This window comes from Cyprinodon variegatus, unplaced genomic scaffold (assembly GCF_000732505.1).
Source record: "Cyprinodon variegatus isolate N-32 unplaced genomic scaffold, C_variegatus-1.0 Scaffold323, whole genome shotgun sequence".
NCBI classification, from domain to species: domain Eukaryota; kingdom Metazoa; phylum Chordata; class Actinopteri; order Cyprinodontiformes; family Cyprinodontidae; genus Cyprinodon; species Cyprinodon variegatus.
In genome coordinates, this window is record NW_015150776.1 from 230026 (window position 1) to 251566 (window position 21541).

At 35.6% G+C, this 21541-nt stretch overlaps 1 protein-coding gene across 1 annotated transcript in view; it reads left to right on the top strand.

Annotated features, from left to right (window-relative positions):
- Nucleotides 1–21541, top strand: part of LOC107091063 (ciliary neurotrophic factor receptor subunit alpha-like) — a 268089-nt gene that overhangs the window by 223771 nt on the left and 22777 nt on the right. Inside the window, exon 7 of the mRNA XM_015384788.1 lies at nt 5760–5923. Within this exon, the coding sequence (XP_015240274.1) occupies nt 5760–5923 (164 nt within the window). The remainder of the gene's footprint in view (nt 1–5759; nt 5924–21541) is intronic.

A 21541-nucleotide genomic window follows, 5' to 3' on the forward strand; every position in this document is an offset into this window, starting at 1 on the left:
AAGGATGAGAATGATCTTTATTTTGGGCCATTACTGCAACCCTTTTGGAGCAGTTACTTATGATCTGTAGAAATTAGACCAGATTGACAGATGTACATACTTTTTTGTCATTTCAGAAACATTATATTAGCAAATTTTATAAAAGCAGCAAATACATAAAAAGGTACAGGTGAAATGTTATTTACATATTGAAGTAAATCTAAGCACAGCATTCAAAAGAAAGATACAGAATAGTGTGACAGAAGTTTTTCAAGTATTTAGAATGAATCAATCAAAAAATGAAAACATTTATTAATTGAAAAGATATTCTTCCTCTGCAGTTAACTTAAAGGCTATCTATATATACTTCATCTGTTCCTACTTCTTGCTTTGTTAGAAGTCATTCTTTGTTATTATAATTCTAATTCTAGCTATCATTTTCAAGGACAACGAGGCAGATCATAAATAAATAAAACAATTTTATGCTTCTTGGTGTTCTTCTGAGTGGGAGGAAAATGTTTCTAATGTGTCTCTGTTCATCCAACCAAAGGTGCAGAAAATTAGGAGATGAGGAGATGTGTGTGGCCATGCATGTACACAGTGCTGATTCAGTCACAACACAATTCTTCAGAAAGCCCCAGACTAATTATATAACCATATTTAAGTGCAGGCTTAGGATTGAATAGCCTTTAAACCCTGTATGTGTTGCTTTTGTGGTATTAATTGGAATACAGATCTGAATTTATTTGAAGATCTTGATTAATAGGACCTTATTGGTGTTGCTGAGAAAGCTTTAGTGTATCATAAAAAGGTATTTTTCCCCTTCGATTTTCTTTATCTGTTTGTTATTTTGTCACACTGAAATGTTTGAGAACGTCAAACAATGGCACTTTATGTTTTAGGAGAAAATAATCATAAACAAGACTGGACCAATGTGAAAATATTATCCCCCCCACGTTCAAATATATATTAACTGATTTCTTTGAAGTACACTACTTCTCCTTAGCCTATTGAAGAAAAAAAAATCAGTGAACCTGCCTTAAAAACATAATGTAAGCTAAAAGATCTAAAAAAAAAAAAAAAAAAAAAGCACAATAGCATACCTTCTAAAGAAAGCCCCAAAAAACTGATATAGGGCCATTGGAATTTTTTATTTTTTTTCCTGGAGGGAAAAAAGAAAGCCATTTCTACCTTTTTGGGACTCCTTAGTGATCATTAACCACACAGAAAACCGGAAACACAGATAACCCTTTCAAGGTAGATTAGGGTTATAGCAGAAAAAGGTTATCTGGGTCTCTAAGCAAGACTCTGCCCCACAATGGCAGCCCACTGCTCCCCAAGGGGANACAACATTCTAAATTCTGATCTTCCAGAGGCTTTTGCCTCCATTTTCTGTAAACCTTGTAAAAAAATGCTTAAAGTCAGATATGTACCAGAAGGAAGAATAAGAAATAAAAAAGAGTTGTCAATTAATAGAATGATACAATCCTGCATACGTAAGTCTAGTCAAGGTGCAGCTTATGACAGCAAATAGTCAACTTGCATTTTTATCCTTGATCTTTTATAATATTAGAGAAAACATCCAACAAATTAAAACTTGCACAGCAAATTGCTTAAAAGATGAAGAAAAGCTAACATTTGTATTCTCTGTAAACCTCTCACTGAAACTGCATGGCTCTTTTTAAAATAATTAATTTACCCTATTATCTGTAACAGGTGCTTTTGTTCTCTAAAATAGCTGGATATTCTTTAATTTGTTTTAATAATAACTCTATTATGAGGTGCTTGATTTGAATCAATGTTCACCGTGTTGATGAAAATTTGGCACTTTGCAAAGTATTTTTGCTACATGTATCTGTCAATAAATGGATGTGCTGCATTCAAGGACTGTTTTCAGTATTCAGCAGCATACTGTACTTTTTTTATTCCATTTTTTGGAATGGTTGCTTGAAATGTATCATTGGAAACCAAAGCTCACTGCTTTTCTTCTTCTGTTTTGTTTGTCAAAGTACCCGAGGAGAAGCCATTATCTGTGTCCAGATTTTGTAAAGCCTTTTTCAAAAATGTAGGCTCCCATAATGATAAAAAACTTATGAAAAAAGCTGATGAATAATGTTCTTAAAATGCTTGAAAAGCTGAAGTGTATGTAGAATTATTTTTCTTTTCTTCTATTGTGAGATAATGCATGTCCCATAGAGTGGGATTTTGTATCACAGCACATATTTCAGGCATCTCCATAAAAGACAAAACAAAAATGGAATAAAATTGTACTATCAATTAAAGTCAAAGCCACATATGCACAAAGAAAAATATGCTTTCAGTTTAGCAAAATACTTATTTCTGTCATCCTTTAAAATGTGAATAATAAAGAGGGTTTGTTTTTTAAATCATATAGATTAAATCTCCCATTTCTTTTCTTCTTTGCTTATTTTTGTGTGTTTCCTTCCAGCTATTGTAATAGAGGTAGTTTCTATAAAGGAACAACTTTTCAACAACCACAAATAATATTATTTATTTTAATCACCTAATAATAAAGTATTGTTATTATTTTATATCCTTTTAGGAATTAGATGGATAACAAAAAAACAAATAAGAAAAAACGTTAAAAAAAAATTATTTTGGACACATAAATCTCTTTTTAATTAATAGAGATTCATCAGAGTCAGTTTTTAAAGTATTTTAGTGTCTCCTTACATCACATTGGTTTTGCATGTAAAAGTAACCCCCTTTTTTATTCTCCTTAACTTCATAAAAAATACCAACATGAAGACCATTTGCTCATATTATTTTTACTTATTTTGTTTTTCAGTTGTGCTCAGGCACCTTTGTTCTTTTCATTATACTATTAGTTATATTATTTTCAGGACTAAAATATCTAATGAAGCCTGAAAGTAAATAACTGAGCACATGGCAGCCAAAAGGAAAATAGCCGAGAGAGGCTGAGAAGTGATGACATTACATTTAGAACACCAAGTTCCAGCATGAATGCGAACGGCAGAGCTTCCCCTAAACAAAAATGGAGATTGTAAGGTGTAGAGCTCAAATTTAAACCTGTTATGTTAAGATTTCTCTAATGCTTAAACAGTAAGTGCAAAATTTTAAAGTGATTACACAACATTCAGATTGTGTAAACGGTTAAGGACACATATTCTGCTTCATTTGTCTCTGTGTTGTTTATTTCAAGTGAGCACAGCCAGTCTCACCTTTTTTTTTCACTTGTGAGTTTGTTATCCTGCACCAGTGTTGGACAGTAACAAGTAAATATTCTTGATTACTGTACTCAAGTACTTCTTTGAGTATCTTTACTTTAATCGAGTATTTTTTTGGAGGGGTACTTGTAACTTTAACTCTAGTACACTTCAAAGTCAGATATTGTATTTTCTTCTCCACTACATGTCGAGGAAGCTGCTTGTTGTTCTTTTTGGCTCAGCTTAGCTTTGTAATCCACTGCTACTGTTTTTTTCTTTTTTTAAATGCAATTTTAATGTGTAAAATACCAGCCCTTAGGAATGAATTCGGACACCACTGTTTTAAAGATCTACATGACATTCCATAAATCTGAAAAAGTCAGGGCAGATATTATTTGTAGTTTTTTCTTAAGGAGTTAGCTGTTGCCATGAGGCTAAGTTGTTTAGTAGGATGAGTCATAGTCTCTTTGTGGCAATAGATGCAACCTTAAACCTCTATTCCATAGTGAAAGTGTGAGGAGAATCAAGACACCCTGTATTTTCTCTGGTTTGTTTTTAAATAAGAAATAATAATCAAAATAGCCTTCCTTATTATCTGTGGCATTTTTATGCTGACGTTCTTTACAGGTGGTGTAGAATTTGTAGCAGGTGGTTCTATTCATTAATACATCCAATGGTTTCTGGAAGTTCCAAGGTTTTTTAAAATTATTCAGAAAATTAGACAGAAATGTACTGATATTAGAAAATTTCGTTTGTATTTTGGAACACTTAAGTACTTTTAAATGCATGTACTTTTGAATACTTAAGTCTTTTCAGAAGTCAGTACTTCAATACTTTAACTTGAGTTAACTTCCCCACATGAAGATGTTTATTGACTCTAACAACTCAGGTTAGTCTAAAGTTACACGTATGTGAGATTAAACCTATGTTAAAATGTTGCTATTACATCAGTCTGTATTCATACTTTATTTGGATTAAACCTAGAGACAAAGTGTTACAAAGGTTAGCCAAGCAAAAGACAGAATTTAAGGAAAGATTCCATTATAGTCCCGCCCTTTTATCCATCTCGCAATCTGGAATTAAGTATAGGTTAAGGACAGAATGGCAGTCTGAGTTTTCATCTGGCAATCTTGTGGCCTACCCAAAACGCAAATGTCCTGCTGAAGTTACACCATTCAGGTAATTAATAGACAAAAGCCAAAGACTTGTGCAGGTGACAAAAAGTAGAAACCATTATAAAGCATATTTCTTCTAAACGTTATGGTTACATAGATCAACTACAGTCAGTATTCAAAGTCTATCAGAGTAGGTCGTCCTCTTTGCCCAAATTAAGTTTTCCTAAATACATGATCAAGAAATAACAGGAAAAAGGATTTTTTTTCTCTGCTGCGCTCTGCCTGCCACCTGACTATGTGATCATTTATACGTAGTCTGCACTTTCTATATTTGAGGGTGTGGGTACAAAGGCTGTTATGTTGTTAGAAATGTGAAGTTCAAAATACATTATTGACCACCCTTTCTTTTCTGGGGGGTTGTTAATTGTGTTATTTGGAAAAAGAAATGATAAATAAAAGTAAGGGTGGGGTAATATTTTTTGTTTGTACACACACACAAACAGACTCACAGACACACACGTAGTGTCACAAGATCCTTGTGGGGACTTCCCATTGACTTCTGTCCATTTCCTACTCACTTCTATGGCCTAACCAAGACCCTTACCCTTACCCCAAACATCACCAACACACACTTAACTCTAGATTTAACCTAAACTAAATTCACACCTTAGTCCTAAACCTAAGTCCGACCCAAAAAGAGAACTGTTCCTCTTGGGGACCAACCGCTGTTCCCCACATGTCCCTACAAGTGCTCAAAATGTAGCATATTCAAGCAAAATTCTCACCACAGGGTAACAAAGAACACCGACTTACATACAAACACACACACACACATATAACCCAAATTGCTTTTTGTGCCTTTATATTTTATCAGAGTCTCAGTTTATAATTGTGGGTATTGTTTCTCATGCAATGTGTATGTGTGCGTGTGTGTGTGCGTCTTACTGAGCAAAGGGTTTCATGTAGCTAAAGAAGCAGGCCAGTGTGCTCCCTTGTGGGGGTGATCTAACAAAGACTGGGTCATTTGATACAGACTGAAAAGCTAAAAATTAAATTGTCACAATCTCTCTATCAGTATGGCTTTCTCTGTGGGCAGGTATTCAAAAATACTTTGTCCATATGGTACCCTCTTATCAGACCTGAAGGCCTTTTATCTTTGACCTAGCAACATCTACTTTTTTGTCCTCTCCGCATGTTTGTATTAGAAGTGAGGCTATAATAAAACTTCTTTCCAATAGTTTGACATAAATACCTGTGTACAGCCTTGGCACCATTCCTTTGTGCACATACCCTTTCTTTTGGCATTTTCTGTTTCAAAATCGTGTCACTTTAACCTTATAAGAGGTGTGGTAAATATTATGTTATGCCATGAATATGTTCATATTTAGGCACTACAGACTATTGTTATTGCCTAGACTAATTATTGATTGACTGTTCTGTCACTTTTAATTGACTGTTGGTTATCTTTACTTTACAGTAAAACCAGACCCCCCAGAGCATGTGACGGCAACACCAATCCGTTTTAAACCTCGAAGGCTGGAGGTGTCCTGGCAAAGCCCTGCCACATGGCCCGATATTGACGCATTTCCTCTTAAGTACTTTCTGCGATACCGGCCGCTCATTCAAGAGAGATGGCAGCATGTGAGTACTGTCTTTTTCTATATGTATGTTACAAGAAAACTGTCTTTCACCAAAGATCTGTCCTTTTTACATGAGTAGCAAGAAGAAAGCTAATGCTCAAGCCAAACTGAAAATCCTATTTGCCAATTTACCAAAAGCTGTGTGGGGTAAATAGAAAACATGTACAAGACGGTTTTCTAGTCAGATGAGACCAGAATTCAACTAAACACATTATAACATTTTGAAATGTGGCAGTGGTAGCAGTATGTTGTGGGGATTCTAATCCTGCAGAAGGGTAGATATTGGTGATGGTTAATGGACAGATGGGTACAGCTAAAAACAACTGCTGAAGACAAACCTGAAGACTATAGACTTGGGCAGAGCTTCACTTTCTAGTAATAATCATACAGGTACAGCCAGAGCTTCAATAAAACCAATCTGATTAGATCATAAATCATTGTTGGAAGTTCAACATCCAGGCTGAATCTAAATGATATTGTGAAAGATTTGAAGACTGTGTTTTCAAGGCACACTCAATCTAGTCTAGCATTTCTTCAAGTATTGACTAAGGAGTGCTGCACTTGTACAAGCTTCTGCTTTGTATTTGTCATTTGCCATCAAAAGAGTGTCTTTTTTCTTTAAACTTCAAGTATGTCCTGCTCTATGTTGCTCTATTGCATGAAATCAAAGGATATAAATACATTTCTAAGACATTGATTATTACTCGAGACCCTATATCTATGCATGTTCAGAAATCAGGCTTAAAATAAATCAAAGAAAGCATTTTTTTGAAAGAAAAAAATATTTGCAGAGGAAAAGTTAATCTGAAGGAGGGAATAGCAAAAAATATCAAAATTTTGGCTATTGGTTCAGTTCCTAGAAACAAAGGCAGTATTTCTCAGCATCTATGGTGTATGTTACTCTATTTATGTAATTTTTGAGTGTTTACTTCCCCAAGGGTTCCTTATAGGAAAAACATATGTGTCCACTACAGATTTGCAGAGATGAAAGTTTTTACCACCTCGGCCAAACCTCATAGGGTTATTATGTTGATGTCAGTGGTTTGCTGAGGTGTTGTTGTGAGGGCTAAGGTTACAGATTAAGAAAATAAATAATTTATGTAACAATTGCACATAATTTGCACATAACTGGCATACTTGTTTTGGGGGGTATTCTATGCTATGGTTGTTTGTCACAGCAATAACTTTGTTTAGATTTGGAAGTGATGTCCAAATGAATGTAGAGTGATGTCTATAAATGGGAGTATTTAACACCAATAAGCATTGTTTTCTTTCATTTTTATGATGAGCCCTAGGTGTAAATGTTTCTGATATGTGTTAATAGGTTTTCATGAAGGTAAAGCTATAGCTGTGTAACTGAAAATGTTTGTGTGACAAAGATTAATTTAGGTTTTGAAGAAACCAGTCGAGCTAAAGGTAGTTTAATGTGACTGTTGGTTTCCCTCTAACATCCACACTAATTTTCTTTTTCACACCACATTTCCCACTCATTCAGCTGCTGTAATGAGTAAGGGGGTAATAGTGATTCAATTCTTTGTGGATCAAAGTGAAAATAAAATCTGACAAACAGTCCCAGTTTTGTTTCTCACTCTGCTAGTAATCAATCAATATATGAACTAACCATAGGAGAGAGACCCTAAGTCAATATTTGTATTGGGCAAGGACACATAATTTGGAAATTGCATAAATGCGTTTGATGACAGTCAAACTCCCTAGTGTGTCTGGGGTATGCTTTGATGAATGTGTTGTGATTGAGGTTCTCAGTTTCAGCTGTGGTGAGCATGGCTTCCTGAAGGTAATTTTGCATATTTTAACACTGAACCCGAGAGCCATTTGTTTTGTGCCAAAGCACAGGGACAGCAGGGCTTTATTCCAAAAAAAGGTTTAAACCCTTCTTTTTTATGATAAAGTAAATGTAGAGAGTGAAAATAAAGTTTTCTTTACTTCCAGTGATGTAATAGGAAGGTCCAAGAATGTCAGCATGAGGAGGTTGCAGAAATACCTTTTGCAGCTATAGTATAAAGCAGTCATTTTGAGCTAAGCAATGTATTTGTTTGTGCTTTCCTCTCTTAAAAACACAGTAGTGTTTTTAAGTTGAGTTGAATCCTAGACTTTGGGCCATTTTCACACCCTGTTTATCTTCCTTTTCCACCATGTTTCCACCACTTTGTTTAAGATTTCTGGTTCTGTCCCTTTTCCAAATATAATGTTTAAACCTTGAACATTCTATTGTTAAGAGTTAACTGGTAAATCAATGATCGTTTAGTATCATATCGTCACCCTGTTTGACATTTACTGTAAGATGCTGGTACTCTGCTTTATGATCGAAACTTTTGTGCAATGGCTTTCTCTGTAAATTAATTCAGATGTCTTTTGGTTCATTCAGATGCAAAGATGCAAGTTTTTCCATATATTTTTAGATATAAGCATCTTACTTCTGACTGTATCCTTTTTTACTGCAGTAAAGTCTAAGATGCTCTTAAGTTTTTTTTAAGAATTGTATGAATTGCATCTACTTTTTTGCAGGGATTTGCCTACTTCAATGCTTTAAGACAATGAACGGTCCTGGACATTGTACACCTGAGTTTTATCTTTTCTTTAAAGGAATGGTAGAGTTGAAAAGTTTTGGGACTATGCATGGATTGAGAGAGTTTCACAACTCGCCCAAGTCATTGCTTATTACTGTCTGTTTTGACATTGTGCCATCACACCAAAGTAAGACAGGGCTGCTGACTGCTTAATCACCTGGTTTTATAGAGGTAAAGGCAGTTGCTTATAATAATATAATACCACTTCTCTGTGGAAAAAAAATAATTCTAATTTCACTTTATTCCATGTGTACATGTAATTTTTGGTAGAGTCTGTAGATCAGATAGCCTTAATTATCAATTAGGCTACTTTGGTGTGGTTAAATTATATCAACAAGCAACAATATACATTTTTATTTTACATTTTGTCTTATTTATTGGTATCTTGGTCACAAAAGACTGATTACCGCCTTCTGTGTGGATGTGTTCATCATTTGGTTGCAATTTGTTGCACTAAACATTTTTCTTGAAAATCATTGGGATGTGACATAATTCTTTTAAAGAGTTTAATGAAGCACCTAAAACAAGAAGCGCTACTCATTAGCTTTAAACAATTACTTCAATCACCATAGCCTCAAAGGTTAATTAAAGTGGTTTCTGTTGCTCAGGAATTTGACTTTGATGTGGTTAGACAGCAAAGATGCTCGGGTTTGGCTTTCGCATGGAACATTATGAAATGTGAGTGGAGTCTGAAATGAAAGCTAGGCTGTGATCAGAGTAATCTTTAGAGGAAACCATCCATCCTCTTGAGGAATGCAGAGATGATGGCCCCAGATACTCAAGAGTGATGAAGATTCAAATGGATACAGGAAAATGAGGAAAAGTTTTGAAGTAGAGATGAATGGAGCGCATCAGGGAAGCAGAAGGGGCATTAATAGATAACAGGCTCTGGTAGATACCCCAAAACAGAAACTAGCAGGACAGATGAATGATACAGTCAACAGTGTAAAACTGCATAATAACTTTAGTGAGAAACAAAGATGAGTGACAAGCTGTATTCTTTGAAAGTCCTTTTTGAAAATTTATAATGCCAAAAATAACACATAGTTCAGAGATCATAATACTTGGAGCTGACACCAGAAAATAGGGGATGGTGAGAAAACTACAAAGAAAAAAGAAGAAAAAGGCATATGGAGAACAGTGCGATCACATGTAAGAAACATTCTGGGTGCCAGACAATTCAAGAGACATCAGGAAAAGGGAGGCTCCGGTGTGTGAGCTTTGAAAGGAAATGTCTGAAAGCTATCAGTTAGTAGATGTTTAAAGATCAAGGAACGCACATGAATGGACAAGGACTGAACGCACATGGATAAAAAGGCAGACAGAAAGCTGAAGTGACAAAACAATATGATATATTATGTTGTGTGGATCTGGTGGTAATTCTGGGTATGTAGATTTTTCACTTATGATCTCTCTCTCTCTCTCTCTCTCTCTCTCTCTCTCTCTCTCTCTCTCTCTCTCTCAATAGATATATGTATATATATTGTGGACAGTAAATTGTGGAATAGGCAATGGTATTCAAAATTTAAACTATACTGACAAGCTTTTTGTATTCATTATCTCATATAACAGATTTTTAAAGAAAGGTTTTTATACATTTTGTTTTCTCTTTCAAATTTTTATTGTGCATGTAATGTAACATGCTTCTCTTTGTATTTATTTATTGTCTTATAATGGCATTTTATAGCAATGATTTTATGTGTGAATGCAGTCTGACACATAGTTTAGACCATGTAGCAGCCAGAGTCTGTACCCAAATCAAATTTCCTTTAGGACAATTAAGTTTATCTTATCTTATCTTATCTTATGTCGGCTTCTTTCCTGTTTCCTTGAACCCTAGTTGCTGATGGCCGCTCACACTGAGTCTGGTTCTGCTGGAGGTTTCCTGTTAAAAGGAGTTTTTCCTCTCCACTGTCGCTCATGCATGCTTGGTGTGAGGGTCTGCTGTCGAGACAATAAGTTGATGCAATCAGCTGGTTTTCTTTAGATGGAAAAATCTGAACCAATCTGTCTATATTGTCTGGTTGAATTGTCTCTTTAAAAATCCCTTGAAATGACAGGTTTGTGAATTGGCGCTATGTGAATAAACTGAATTGAATTGAATTTACTTTCTAAAAATATTCGCTCAGGCCTAAAACATGCAAAGCTACAGTATACAGTGTGTGGGTGAGAGGAGAGGTTTTCTTTTTCATTAGGGATCTTTTGGAACAGAAAATAATTGTTCCCATAACAATCCACATTCCTTCCTGAGGTTAATCCAACATTTAATCCTTTCTTCAACTGTCTGTAACTTGTTTGGGTTAACTTTGTGGAAACCTTCACAGTTTGCCACTGAGTAAATTACAATCAATCTCTATTTACTGGATTGCATAGTTGAATACTTTTTTTCCTATGTGAGGTATTTACAGTCTTTGGAAATTGCAATAAATGTTAGCAAACCTAAATTACTACAGCCTTTTATCCAGTCTCCTAAAGGGCTGAGGCCTTGGCTATACTCACGGAAGCAAAATGTATTTCCTTTTTCTTTTGAAATTACTTACAATTTTTTTCTTCTTCTTGGTAATAATGACATTTTTAATTAAGCTTTATTGCTCACAAAATTTAATTGATGAATCTTATTGATGTTTTTATATTTAGCTGCAGTGTATAGTAAGTGACAGTTAGGAGTGACAAGTTGGGGTCACCAGGACTCCATACAATTAGGCATGAGCTATATACAGAGTAATTGTTTGTGAGGTATGGCAGTTTGTTTTTTTTATTTTTTTTATTACCTCTAAGATGCTACTTCTCCACTGGGAAGAAGCGGCCTATGCAGATACCTCAGTCCAGAACCGATACCTCAGTCCAGAACCAAAGAAAACTTTTTATAGAGCAAAAGTAGAGCCTAAGAAAAAACAATGGAATCTGGATGAAATTTTAATGCTAGGGGAAAAAGAATTCATCTGACCTGAGCAAACAAAAACCAGCTTGGACGCCAGTTTGCCAAAATAGCTAAATTTTTCCACTTGAGAAATCCTTTTGTTCTGGGTTCTCAGTTAATATATCTACAATGTGTCAATATTGGCTATCGTTTTTTTAACACAAAGTAAAAGCATGTGGACCCTATTTTTATTCTGGTACTTACAAATGGGTATGGTCTATGATTGAGTTTATTTACACATCCTAAACTTAAGCTCCCTGTTTTGTTTTTCTGATAAGGTAAACTAATTCAGAAAATTTTTTTTATCATCTCTGTAATATGAGTTTTCTTTCCATAATCTTCTCCTTTGCTTTGTGTTAAGAAATATATGTTTTTTGTCTCTATGACCATAGTTAGATTTCTGCCAAAATGTTAAATTATGGACATAGAAGGATATTTTAGTAAACAAAGTAGTGATAAAGTATCAACCCTTGAAGTTTAGACTACATTTTTTTTAAATTGATAAGGAGCATGGTGTACCCTATCTCTTTGTCAATCACAGCAGAAGATACAGTAGGCACCAGGCCCCAAGCAATCATGCAGGGATAACCAGGTATAAAATATGCATGGATAAAATGCTTGGAATAGATAAACCATTCAGTTGTTTTGCAATTCCACTGGAGCAAATGTTAAAAGGCTTTGTCATCTATATAACATGTAGAAGAACAAGATGCTGCGTTCTTTATTGTTTAACTGCCTTTTGTTTAAAATGAATCGGTGTTCCATAAAAATGGCATTTTCCTTGCTCCCAAGGTATAAACATTGTGTCTGCAGTATCTGCTACCTTGTTTTTAAGGTTAAAATAGGGCACAATTCTATGGCTTCTATTTATTGTATTTTACTCAAATGAGTGCTAAAAACAACAATTTAAAACCCTTTTAATCTTTTGCCACTTTTTTTTTATTTCCTTTTAGGTCTACACAGTCTTAAATATCAAAGGGTAAAATATGTTTAGACATTTTACTTCACTCCATGCATCATAATCAAAAAATAAGTATATCTGTGAATGTTTATTGAGGTTTTTTATTTCCCATGACTCTTTGTGTGACTGTTCCCTCACAGAGATGTGCACTTAAAGCAATATTCTAAAGAAGTATTTTAGATTGTTCAGTCTTAACCTCTTCTTATGTAACTCGATCGGCCCTTTAGGGATGCCGCTGAACTCCATTCTACCTGGTTTCAATATGTCTCATTGCATGGGCACACATAGTTTCAGTCAGATGCACCTATCCTCATAAATGCATTTATATAAAAATAAAGCATGATAGAAAAAAGAAAGGAAAAAATCAGGGTTGGATGAATAGTTATTGGAACAACTACCTCCTATTCTATTCTATTCTATTCTATTCTATTCTATTCTATTCTATTCTATTCTGCAATGCTACCCTGGATTTAACACACAGCTAATCAAACACATAATTTAACAAATCTGATTTCTAAGAGTTAAACAAACATCTGTTCAAGTGTTGTATTAAAGAACACATGTTTCTTTATACATAAAGGAGAGCAGACAAGTACTGATTTAAAAATACACATAGATGCAGAAGGGAACAATAAGCAAAGCAGCCAGAGATAAGAAAACAAGACATTTTAAATTCATTTTCCATCTAATTTGAGTTTGCTTGACCAACATAGTTTAATTTCCTTTTTATCTGTTTATTCCACATATTCTGTCCTGTTTCCTTCTGTCATCCCACTCCCTCCTTCTCCTTTCCCTCTCCCTCAATCAGTTCCTGTTTTTGTAGTAATTTCTATATTTTCCTCTATGAATTAGTATTAGTCCAAATTCAACTTTTCTCTGTCTTCCTTGCCTCTATATCATTACTACTATCAATATCTGCTACACTATCAGCCTTCCCATCCACCGTTAATACACTGACTTTCCTCTATTTCTGACTGAGCCATGTTATCTTGGTCCACATGTTACAGGTCCCATGATTTCTCCAGAGCACATATATAAATTATATTTATTTAATCAAGAGATACATTTGTTTATACATAAACATTTCTGGATGAGCACCAATTCTAACATTTAGATGCACCAATCATGACAAATATTTCACTCTACATTGTTGTTGTTGATTTTCTAATGAAGTTACAGCCAATCACTGACAATCACTTCAGTTTAAAAGGCGATATCTAGTAGACTTTCTTTTATTATTAGGTGGTCATCAGTTAACTTAGCCTGATAAACCAGACTAAATGTGAGATTAAATGTGTAATTTAGTCTGGCCCCGATGAATAAGACATCGGAAGATTGTTGATGAGAACAACCTGTTGTTTTTCAAACCACTGTCTGTGCCTATTGGCCAACGCTCTGACCAATGAGTGCAACTGACTGTGACGTAGGAAGCGCGACAGAAAGCTGGAGGGGGAGTGTAAACAAACAGCCTGTCTGTAAAAAGGCGAATATGGCCTTCTTAAAAATGAATGAGAGTAGAGCCTCTTCCTGCTCACGTTTTAACGAAAACCCCAAGCCTATTCCTTCAAAAACTGATTCCAAAGCTGAATCAAACGTGAGCTGTTCAATAGTTGTTGCCATCCAGCGTCCTACAGCTTTGTCGTCACGCCCACAAAACGCTGCCCGCTTTGCATCAAAAAATTCAAAAAACATCTCTGCGTTGTGATTGGCCAGCCAGTTCTAGGGCCTGGGGCATTGATCGAGGCTTGACCACTCACAGGCAAAAATGATATTTGCCGCTGGCGGGCGGGGCTAGTTTACAAGGCTCCAGTTAACTATCACAGGAGCAGAGATTATTTTATTTGGACAGACAATTTAGTATGAAGAAGAACAATTGCTAAAAAAAAAAATAATGATAAAATGATAACGTAAAGATTTGGCTGTCTGCAGTGTCCTATATTAATGATTAACACAATAAGCGTTCAAAAACATGAAGCCATCGTTTGTGTTAGTATCTCCTACAAAGTATATCATTACCTTATCTACAGGTGATTAAAAACGCTGGTAAGACCTCCAGGTTAAACATATTCCAAAATGAAATAAATAAAATAAGAGTAAAAATAGCAGTAATAATAATAATTGAACTTTATTGATATCACATTGGAAAAATTTACCTCTGCATTAATCCATCCCCTTGGGGAGCAGCGGGTTACCATCGTGGGGCGCCCAGGGAGCAGTGTGGGGTTAAGGGTCTTGCTCAGGGACCCAGAGTGGCAGTCTGTGGAGGTGGGGCTTGAACTCAGAACCTCAGGATTCCAAGCTCTATGCCCTAACCACTAGGCCGCCATTCCCCCAAAAATAACAACTTCACAACTTCTTTGGCAACAGACTTTATAAAACAAAACATCTTTTTTTTTTTTTTTTTTTTTCAAAATCTTTTAGTATCTTCTGGATTTCTTCTTTAACTCTTTTCTAACTCTTGTTTTCTCAATAAGGCTTCTACCCAGAGGAGTGTTGCTGTAATGACAGATTGAAGCTTTAGGTATGATGCATTCACTGACTGGCCGACCTTTCTGCGTCTACAACTGGCCAGTCATGCAAGATACTGACCGTTTTCTGTCACCTATTTCCCAGTGTTTGTCTACTTAAAACCAAGACCTTTTAAAATAAGGTATCATGACCTTTAGAGTTGACACTATGCTTCTTTACAAAAATGATTAGTTAATGTGAGTTAGATGTGTTGTTTGTTATGCTCTCTGATTTGGAGATGAAAGGGTTTCTATTATCTTTTTTGGCAGGGTAAGATGCACACTTTGTCTATTTTCTCTTCCTTTTGTACCTCCATTTACTACCTTACTTTGAGACCTTCCTCTTTAACGCTGTATTGTATTATTCTTCCTTGGTAATTAGTTGTGTTGCAATTTATGTTGCCACTCGTAACAAATGTGTGTGATAAAGAGATATTAGGCTTAGGTTTCACACAGCTGGATCTAGATAAATTATGAAATTATGATGACTATTTAAGATAAGTGCAAGCACAACATCCAAACAAAATTATATTTCCTGCTGCGACCCATTGCTGTATCTCTATATATGATCAAACATCGATGTATAATCTTTACTAAGAAAGATTAAGGGTCAACTTTCCATTACAAATTATGAGCCCCTTTTTGGCATTCAAAAAGCCAAAAGATAGCAGTTTCTTTACAACTAAAAAATTGTTTGCTTGAGTTTAGATATGCTGATGCTGAAATATCTTTATTTATACTTGCTAAAAAGTTCCAAATACAACACTAAAGCATATATTTGATGACAGTATTTTTATTTTTCTATATTTTATTTTGCTCGTGAAATAAACTTGACCATGATAACTAAGTTAATTAAAATAGATGAAGCAGATGTTCTAATTCAATTCCAAAACAACAAGGGAAGAAAGGTTTTACCCTGAAAAACTGAAAACCAATTGTTTTGTTTTTTATATATAATGTATAGTAATGGTTGTTGAAATCTTTTCCACCTAACAAATGATTTGCTTTTGTGCAGTTTCTGGTAGCCAACCACTACCCCTCAGTATGAATAGCTATTACTAAGTGGTAAGGACATGTGATGAAATGCCACTCACCTATAATTTGGTGTCTCAAAGCAGAAGAGATGCTTACATAAACATGACATTTCAGGTTTATTTTCCTCTAGCAGGTTGTTTATTTGTCAATAACATGAGATGAGTTTAAGCCTACAAAAATAGGATAAATGAATACCTCTGTGGTGGCAAAAAGGAATTATCTACTAAATAGATGTTATTCAACACAAGCTGTTAGATTTAAAATTTAAGCTGATTTTTCTTTATTGCTTTAACCTCTAAACATTTTTAAGTTTTGCCTTCATGAACCTGTGAACTCCCTCTTATAAGTTTCCTTTCCATCCTGCTCTGCTTCTCTTCGCAATCCGATGTTTCGCTATCGCCCACTCCGTCATCTATCCATGCCTCTTTCCACCCATGCATTAAGCCACCTGTCTAACCATCCATCCCTCAAGCCATCCATTTATGGGTACACATGATAAATGTTTAGACCTTGTTTGGGGAAAACATCCCATCTAAAGGACACAGCTTAAGACAGATCATTTATCAAATCCCATGGTTCCGACACACAAACGCAGTGAAGAGACCCACACCCTGCTAAATCCAGGGCTGTCACACTTGAGAGTCATCATCATTAAGCGTTGCTGTCAAAACATTACAGATGGAGACAATCTTGTGCATTAACTCAAAGACATTTTGTACTGATGTACTAGGAGTCCTAAAGACATGGTCAAATTATTGTGCTTTTTTAGGTAAAAAATAAAGTGTGCATCTACTGTGTAAAGGTTTCAGTAGGAATCTTTTATCACAGGTGCAAGAGCAGTCAAAGAGAAATAGATAAAAGGAAGGAAAGTCACAGAGAATCAGCTAGTGTTTACTCTGCAGTCTAAGTTAAATACTACCCTTTCCTCTGATTTGACTATGACATTACCAAGTCAATCATCTGTCCATCGCTCGAGTTTAAGTTTGATGAATTAGGCTTTTATTGATGAAATAATAAATGCTATGTTATGAGGATTTTGAGTTTTTTAAAGTTAAAATTTTTATCACAGTGGGAAATTATTAATATAACTTTGCATTAGATTTTGGCTAATTACATCACATACAAATACATCGACACATATATCCAGGTATATCTAATAAAGTGAAAAGACATAGGAATTACGTAACGTATGTCATTAAAATCAACAAGTTTCATGGACCTTATCCCTTGCACTTTATATTCTTGAAATTCTTTTTAAAGTTTTTTTAATTGCTTAAAGTATTGGTTTCATTAAATAAACTTTAATAAAAAATAATTTAAATAAACTTTCTTCACCTTTATTTGCTTATTCTGAACCAAATCTTTCTTTGGCTTTGTATTAGGGCCAATGTGCTGCAAAATAATCCACCCTTATTTTACTATCAAAATGTTATCAAGATTCTCAGTATCTCATATTTTCTTCAATTATATAATTATAAAGTCTGCTTGCATGGTCTATATCATGATAACCTAGCAAAGCTCACCACTGGCACTGTGATTTGGGGCTTGCGTGTTATGCAAGAGGATCCTGGTTATGGATACTCTGTTGAAATGCTGATGTTTTTGTTTTTTTGAATTACAACCTCATTTAAACACTAAGAAGACTAAGATAACATATGTAAGAATTTTGTTTACCTTACTTTGCAACAATGGGGTTGTGAAGCTCTTAGAAGGGTTTTGTGTTGTCTTATGGTATTTTTCTTGTGTACATCAAACAATTTGTTCATTTGCAGTGGTAGGAAGCCGCATTGCTTTCTGAACACTAGCTGACAAACAAAGCTGAATTGGCTCTCTGTCCCTTTTGCAGCTGTTTATTCGTGTGCTTTCTACTTTGTTATTCTGCTAATATAGCATCAACTAGTTTATATTTCTATTGCATGTAAGGATAAGTTTAGTTATTACTAACAAATAGCCTGAACATCTTTTCTCATTTTTTTAATTTTTTGTACTTTAACAGAATAAACATCAAACTTTTTTAATCAGTTGACTGTTTTTACATACTATAACATTTATGGTAAAAGGACATGACTTATGGATGCCACACACACTAACTTATACACAATTAAGGCAGAATACTTTGCCCAAGGGAACATTAACATTTGATTGATGGGGGTCCACTTCAAACCATTTTTTTGCAAGATACTCACTGATTTTTCAATCATAGACAACTGAAGGTAACAGAAGGCTTTTTAGTACCCAGTCCTCTGAAAATATGCTGCATGTAGTAGCCGTTAACACAATAAAATCTAAATATATGCAACTATTATAAAAATCATGTCATGACCTCCAATATACTCCGAATAAGCTGTGACACACCTACAATTTGCTTGATAAATATTGTAAAAAAAAAAAAAAGAAAACAAGCTACATAAAGTAAAAATGTAACACAGGAAAGAAGGGGAAATGAGGGGGATTCTGATATTCGTTTAAATTTTGTGACATGTTCATGCTTTACACTCTTGGCAAGAAAGCATAAGCCAGAATTAATGTAGAGCAAACTCTCCTCCTGTGTTGAAATACAACACGGGATTTTAAAGGTGGAAGGTTTAGTTCAGGATATTTGAGGGCTGGGTGTGTGTATGTATGTGGAGGTCGGATCCCTTTTACAGTAATTGCAGCCATGGCGATTGGGGTTTCAAAGAGAGAAATACTGTTTGAGAAATTACCCCTGGACCTAACATTTATGTGCATGTGTATGTGTGTGTGTAAGTTTTCAAATGGGTGGAAAGTGCTGTGGAAAAATGGAAGCTGTCAGTCAGCCTAATGAGACCAACCTTCTCCGTGCACACACACACACACTTAAACACACAGAAAGCCATTGGGGCAGTGGAAGTGCCATATAATTGGGTTTCCTTTCCAGGACAACAGACATGCTCACTGGATTAGATCTGACCACCGACGCCAATTCCCTCCATGTCTCCCTCTGTGTGCTTTTCCTCCTATTTGCATTCTGACTTTCTCTTTGGTATGTTTTATATCCACTTATATTTCATCTTTGTCAATTCCTTCTTTTGTGTCTATTTTACCTACTAATCCTTTTCTTCTGATTGGCCTTTCCACCTCTGATCTACTACAAATGTGAGAAACCTACCTTCACATGGTTATAGTGAAAGCAGGTGTTTACATACAATGTATAACAAGAGACATTATTCATTTTCTCGTAGCATCTAACTTTAAATCTGACAAGACATTTTGTGTTATTGGAGATTTATGATTTCCAATATTATTTCTATTATATAAATGCCTTGGGTGAGATGATTTGTTTACCTAAAACTATGATAACATTTTCACACATTGAAAAGTGTAACAGTCCCTCCTGCAGCAGAATGCTACTGTGATATGGTGCCCACCCTTTGCACCTTGAGCTTTTAATGCTGTTCTAAGGCTTCCAAGATTTCATATTTTTCATCCTATTATAACCATTTTTATGATTGCCATACACTTTAGAACAGTTTTTGGTAAAGTTTTCTGGTAAAGTATTCTAGCAAAATCAGATGTTGCGAAAAATGCTTTTCAATTTTTTTTTACACATGATAAGTTTCCAGGAGTTAAGGTCTTTATCCCATCACCTTCAGCTAATATTTTCACCTATTTTCCTATGATCTGTTGTTAGCAACCTCCAACCCCCAAATCTTACATAATATTAAGCATTTTGAAGCTTGCATATAATTGTTCTAACAGATAAATGTTTTGCTTTCAGTCATATGCAAATATCCAAAAGGACAAATGAGACTTGTGGAGATTCTTTTCCATATATTTTCACAATTTTATTTCTCTCTTACTTTTCTTTTTTGTGTCCTGTTTTGCCAATATGGCTCTCCAAATCGATGTCCCAGAGCTAGATGATAGCCCAACAGATTTTCTTTTACAAGCAGACTTTTTGGCTGTTGCCATAAGGTTCCACTTGGTACTTGTATATTAAAAATTATTTCAGGGGTAAAATCGATTACAATGGACATGGAGTCCGAAAAGGAGGTTAGAGATAGAAACAGGACAGAGCACATGAAAAGAAAAAACATAAAACAAAACAAAAATAGGCAACACCGAAGATATACAGTAAATTCTAGAAGTCTGCTTTCACACTTGTATGATAGGAGAGGGACAGAAAACAGAGAGCATAGCAAAAGCAAAAAGAAGACAACAGACAACCAAAGTAAAGTTAAAAAAAAAATGCTTCCAGACCAGCGGGTATTCCTTAAATATCCATGTGTATGGAAGGCAAAACCTATGATGATTACACCATATTATTTATGGTGGAATATATTTTTAGCTTGAGCTTAGTTTTAGTGTGTATTTGTGAACACCTGGAGCCAAACTCCCATGGTATGTAGCATGGGCATGCCTATGTATTAAGGATTTACAAAGCTTCCTTAGAAGGAAATTATGCTCAATAGCAAGTGTAGGTGGCCCCGGACTTGCCCTACAGAGCCTCCGGTTTAATAAAGAGGTACACCAGATCACTGGGACCAACATAGAGATGGCCACATTCACCAGGGAAGGGCAGACGAGAGCAACCAGAGCCCAAACCCCAAGGGACCATACCCCAAAAGGGCCCAGTCCCAAGGGGGCCCTACCCCAGACGCCCGTGGGTGCCGCCAGGGCCTGGTGACACCCAAGGTGGACCTGAATGTGTGCCCCGGGGCCCGAGGTCAATAGGCGCACTAACCCCTTAGTGGGGACTCCACGGTGCAGGGAGACCAGCCACCTGGAATGAGACAGCACCCACAGAAGTACCCAACCCCACAACTGGAGAACCATGAGCGGGGAGCATAAGATGGCTTTTTAGAAAGTTACTGCTAAACACTTATTTCTTTAAATACATCCACACAAGTATATATTGAAAACTCACTGGGTTCACTGGCTATTCCCTGTGTTCAAATGGTAATAGCAGTAATATCTTACTATTTCGACATTTAACACAAGTTTTTTTTTTTTTATAAATGAAATGACTTTAAACAGGAGGTCATTTTGCCTGATTTAAGGTTGGTTCGAATAATTGGTAACCATTCCATGCCAAACTTCCCCTTCCAAGAGATCTTAATATCAGGGCCTCTCGGACTGCTATCCAATAGTGCGTGCCGAACCCACCCCCAAGCAACTTTCCGTAACAACATCCGTGTTATGTCCTGCATAGTTCTGATGTTTTAAACAGGTATCCATACACATATGTAGAACTGAAAAACAACCTATTTTACCCACAAATATGCCAGTTTAAAATCCTACCCAGACTTAGAGGGGGACCTGACCCATGATCGCAATGCATAAACACAGCCGCTCTTTTCATTAAGTGCTTTTAGTAAAAGAGTGCTTTATCATTTTAGCTCGGCAGAATACTGTGTTAAAACCAGAGGCACAAGCACCTTGCTTAATGCTGTCATGCCAGCGCACACTGTGCTCCCAGGTGACCAGTGGTAAACAACCTGAATGCTGAAGGGGCTTTTCTTGCTCTCACAAACACATACAGACACTCATATCAGCAGGCATAAAATACTTCAGTGAAAGCAAGCCTCTTTTGAAACAACTATGTATTAAATAAAAACAGTATAAGAATGAAGTTAACAACTTAAAG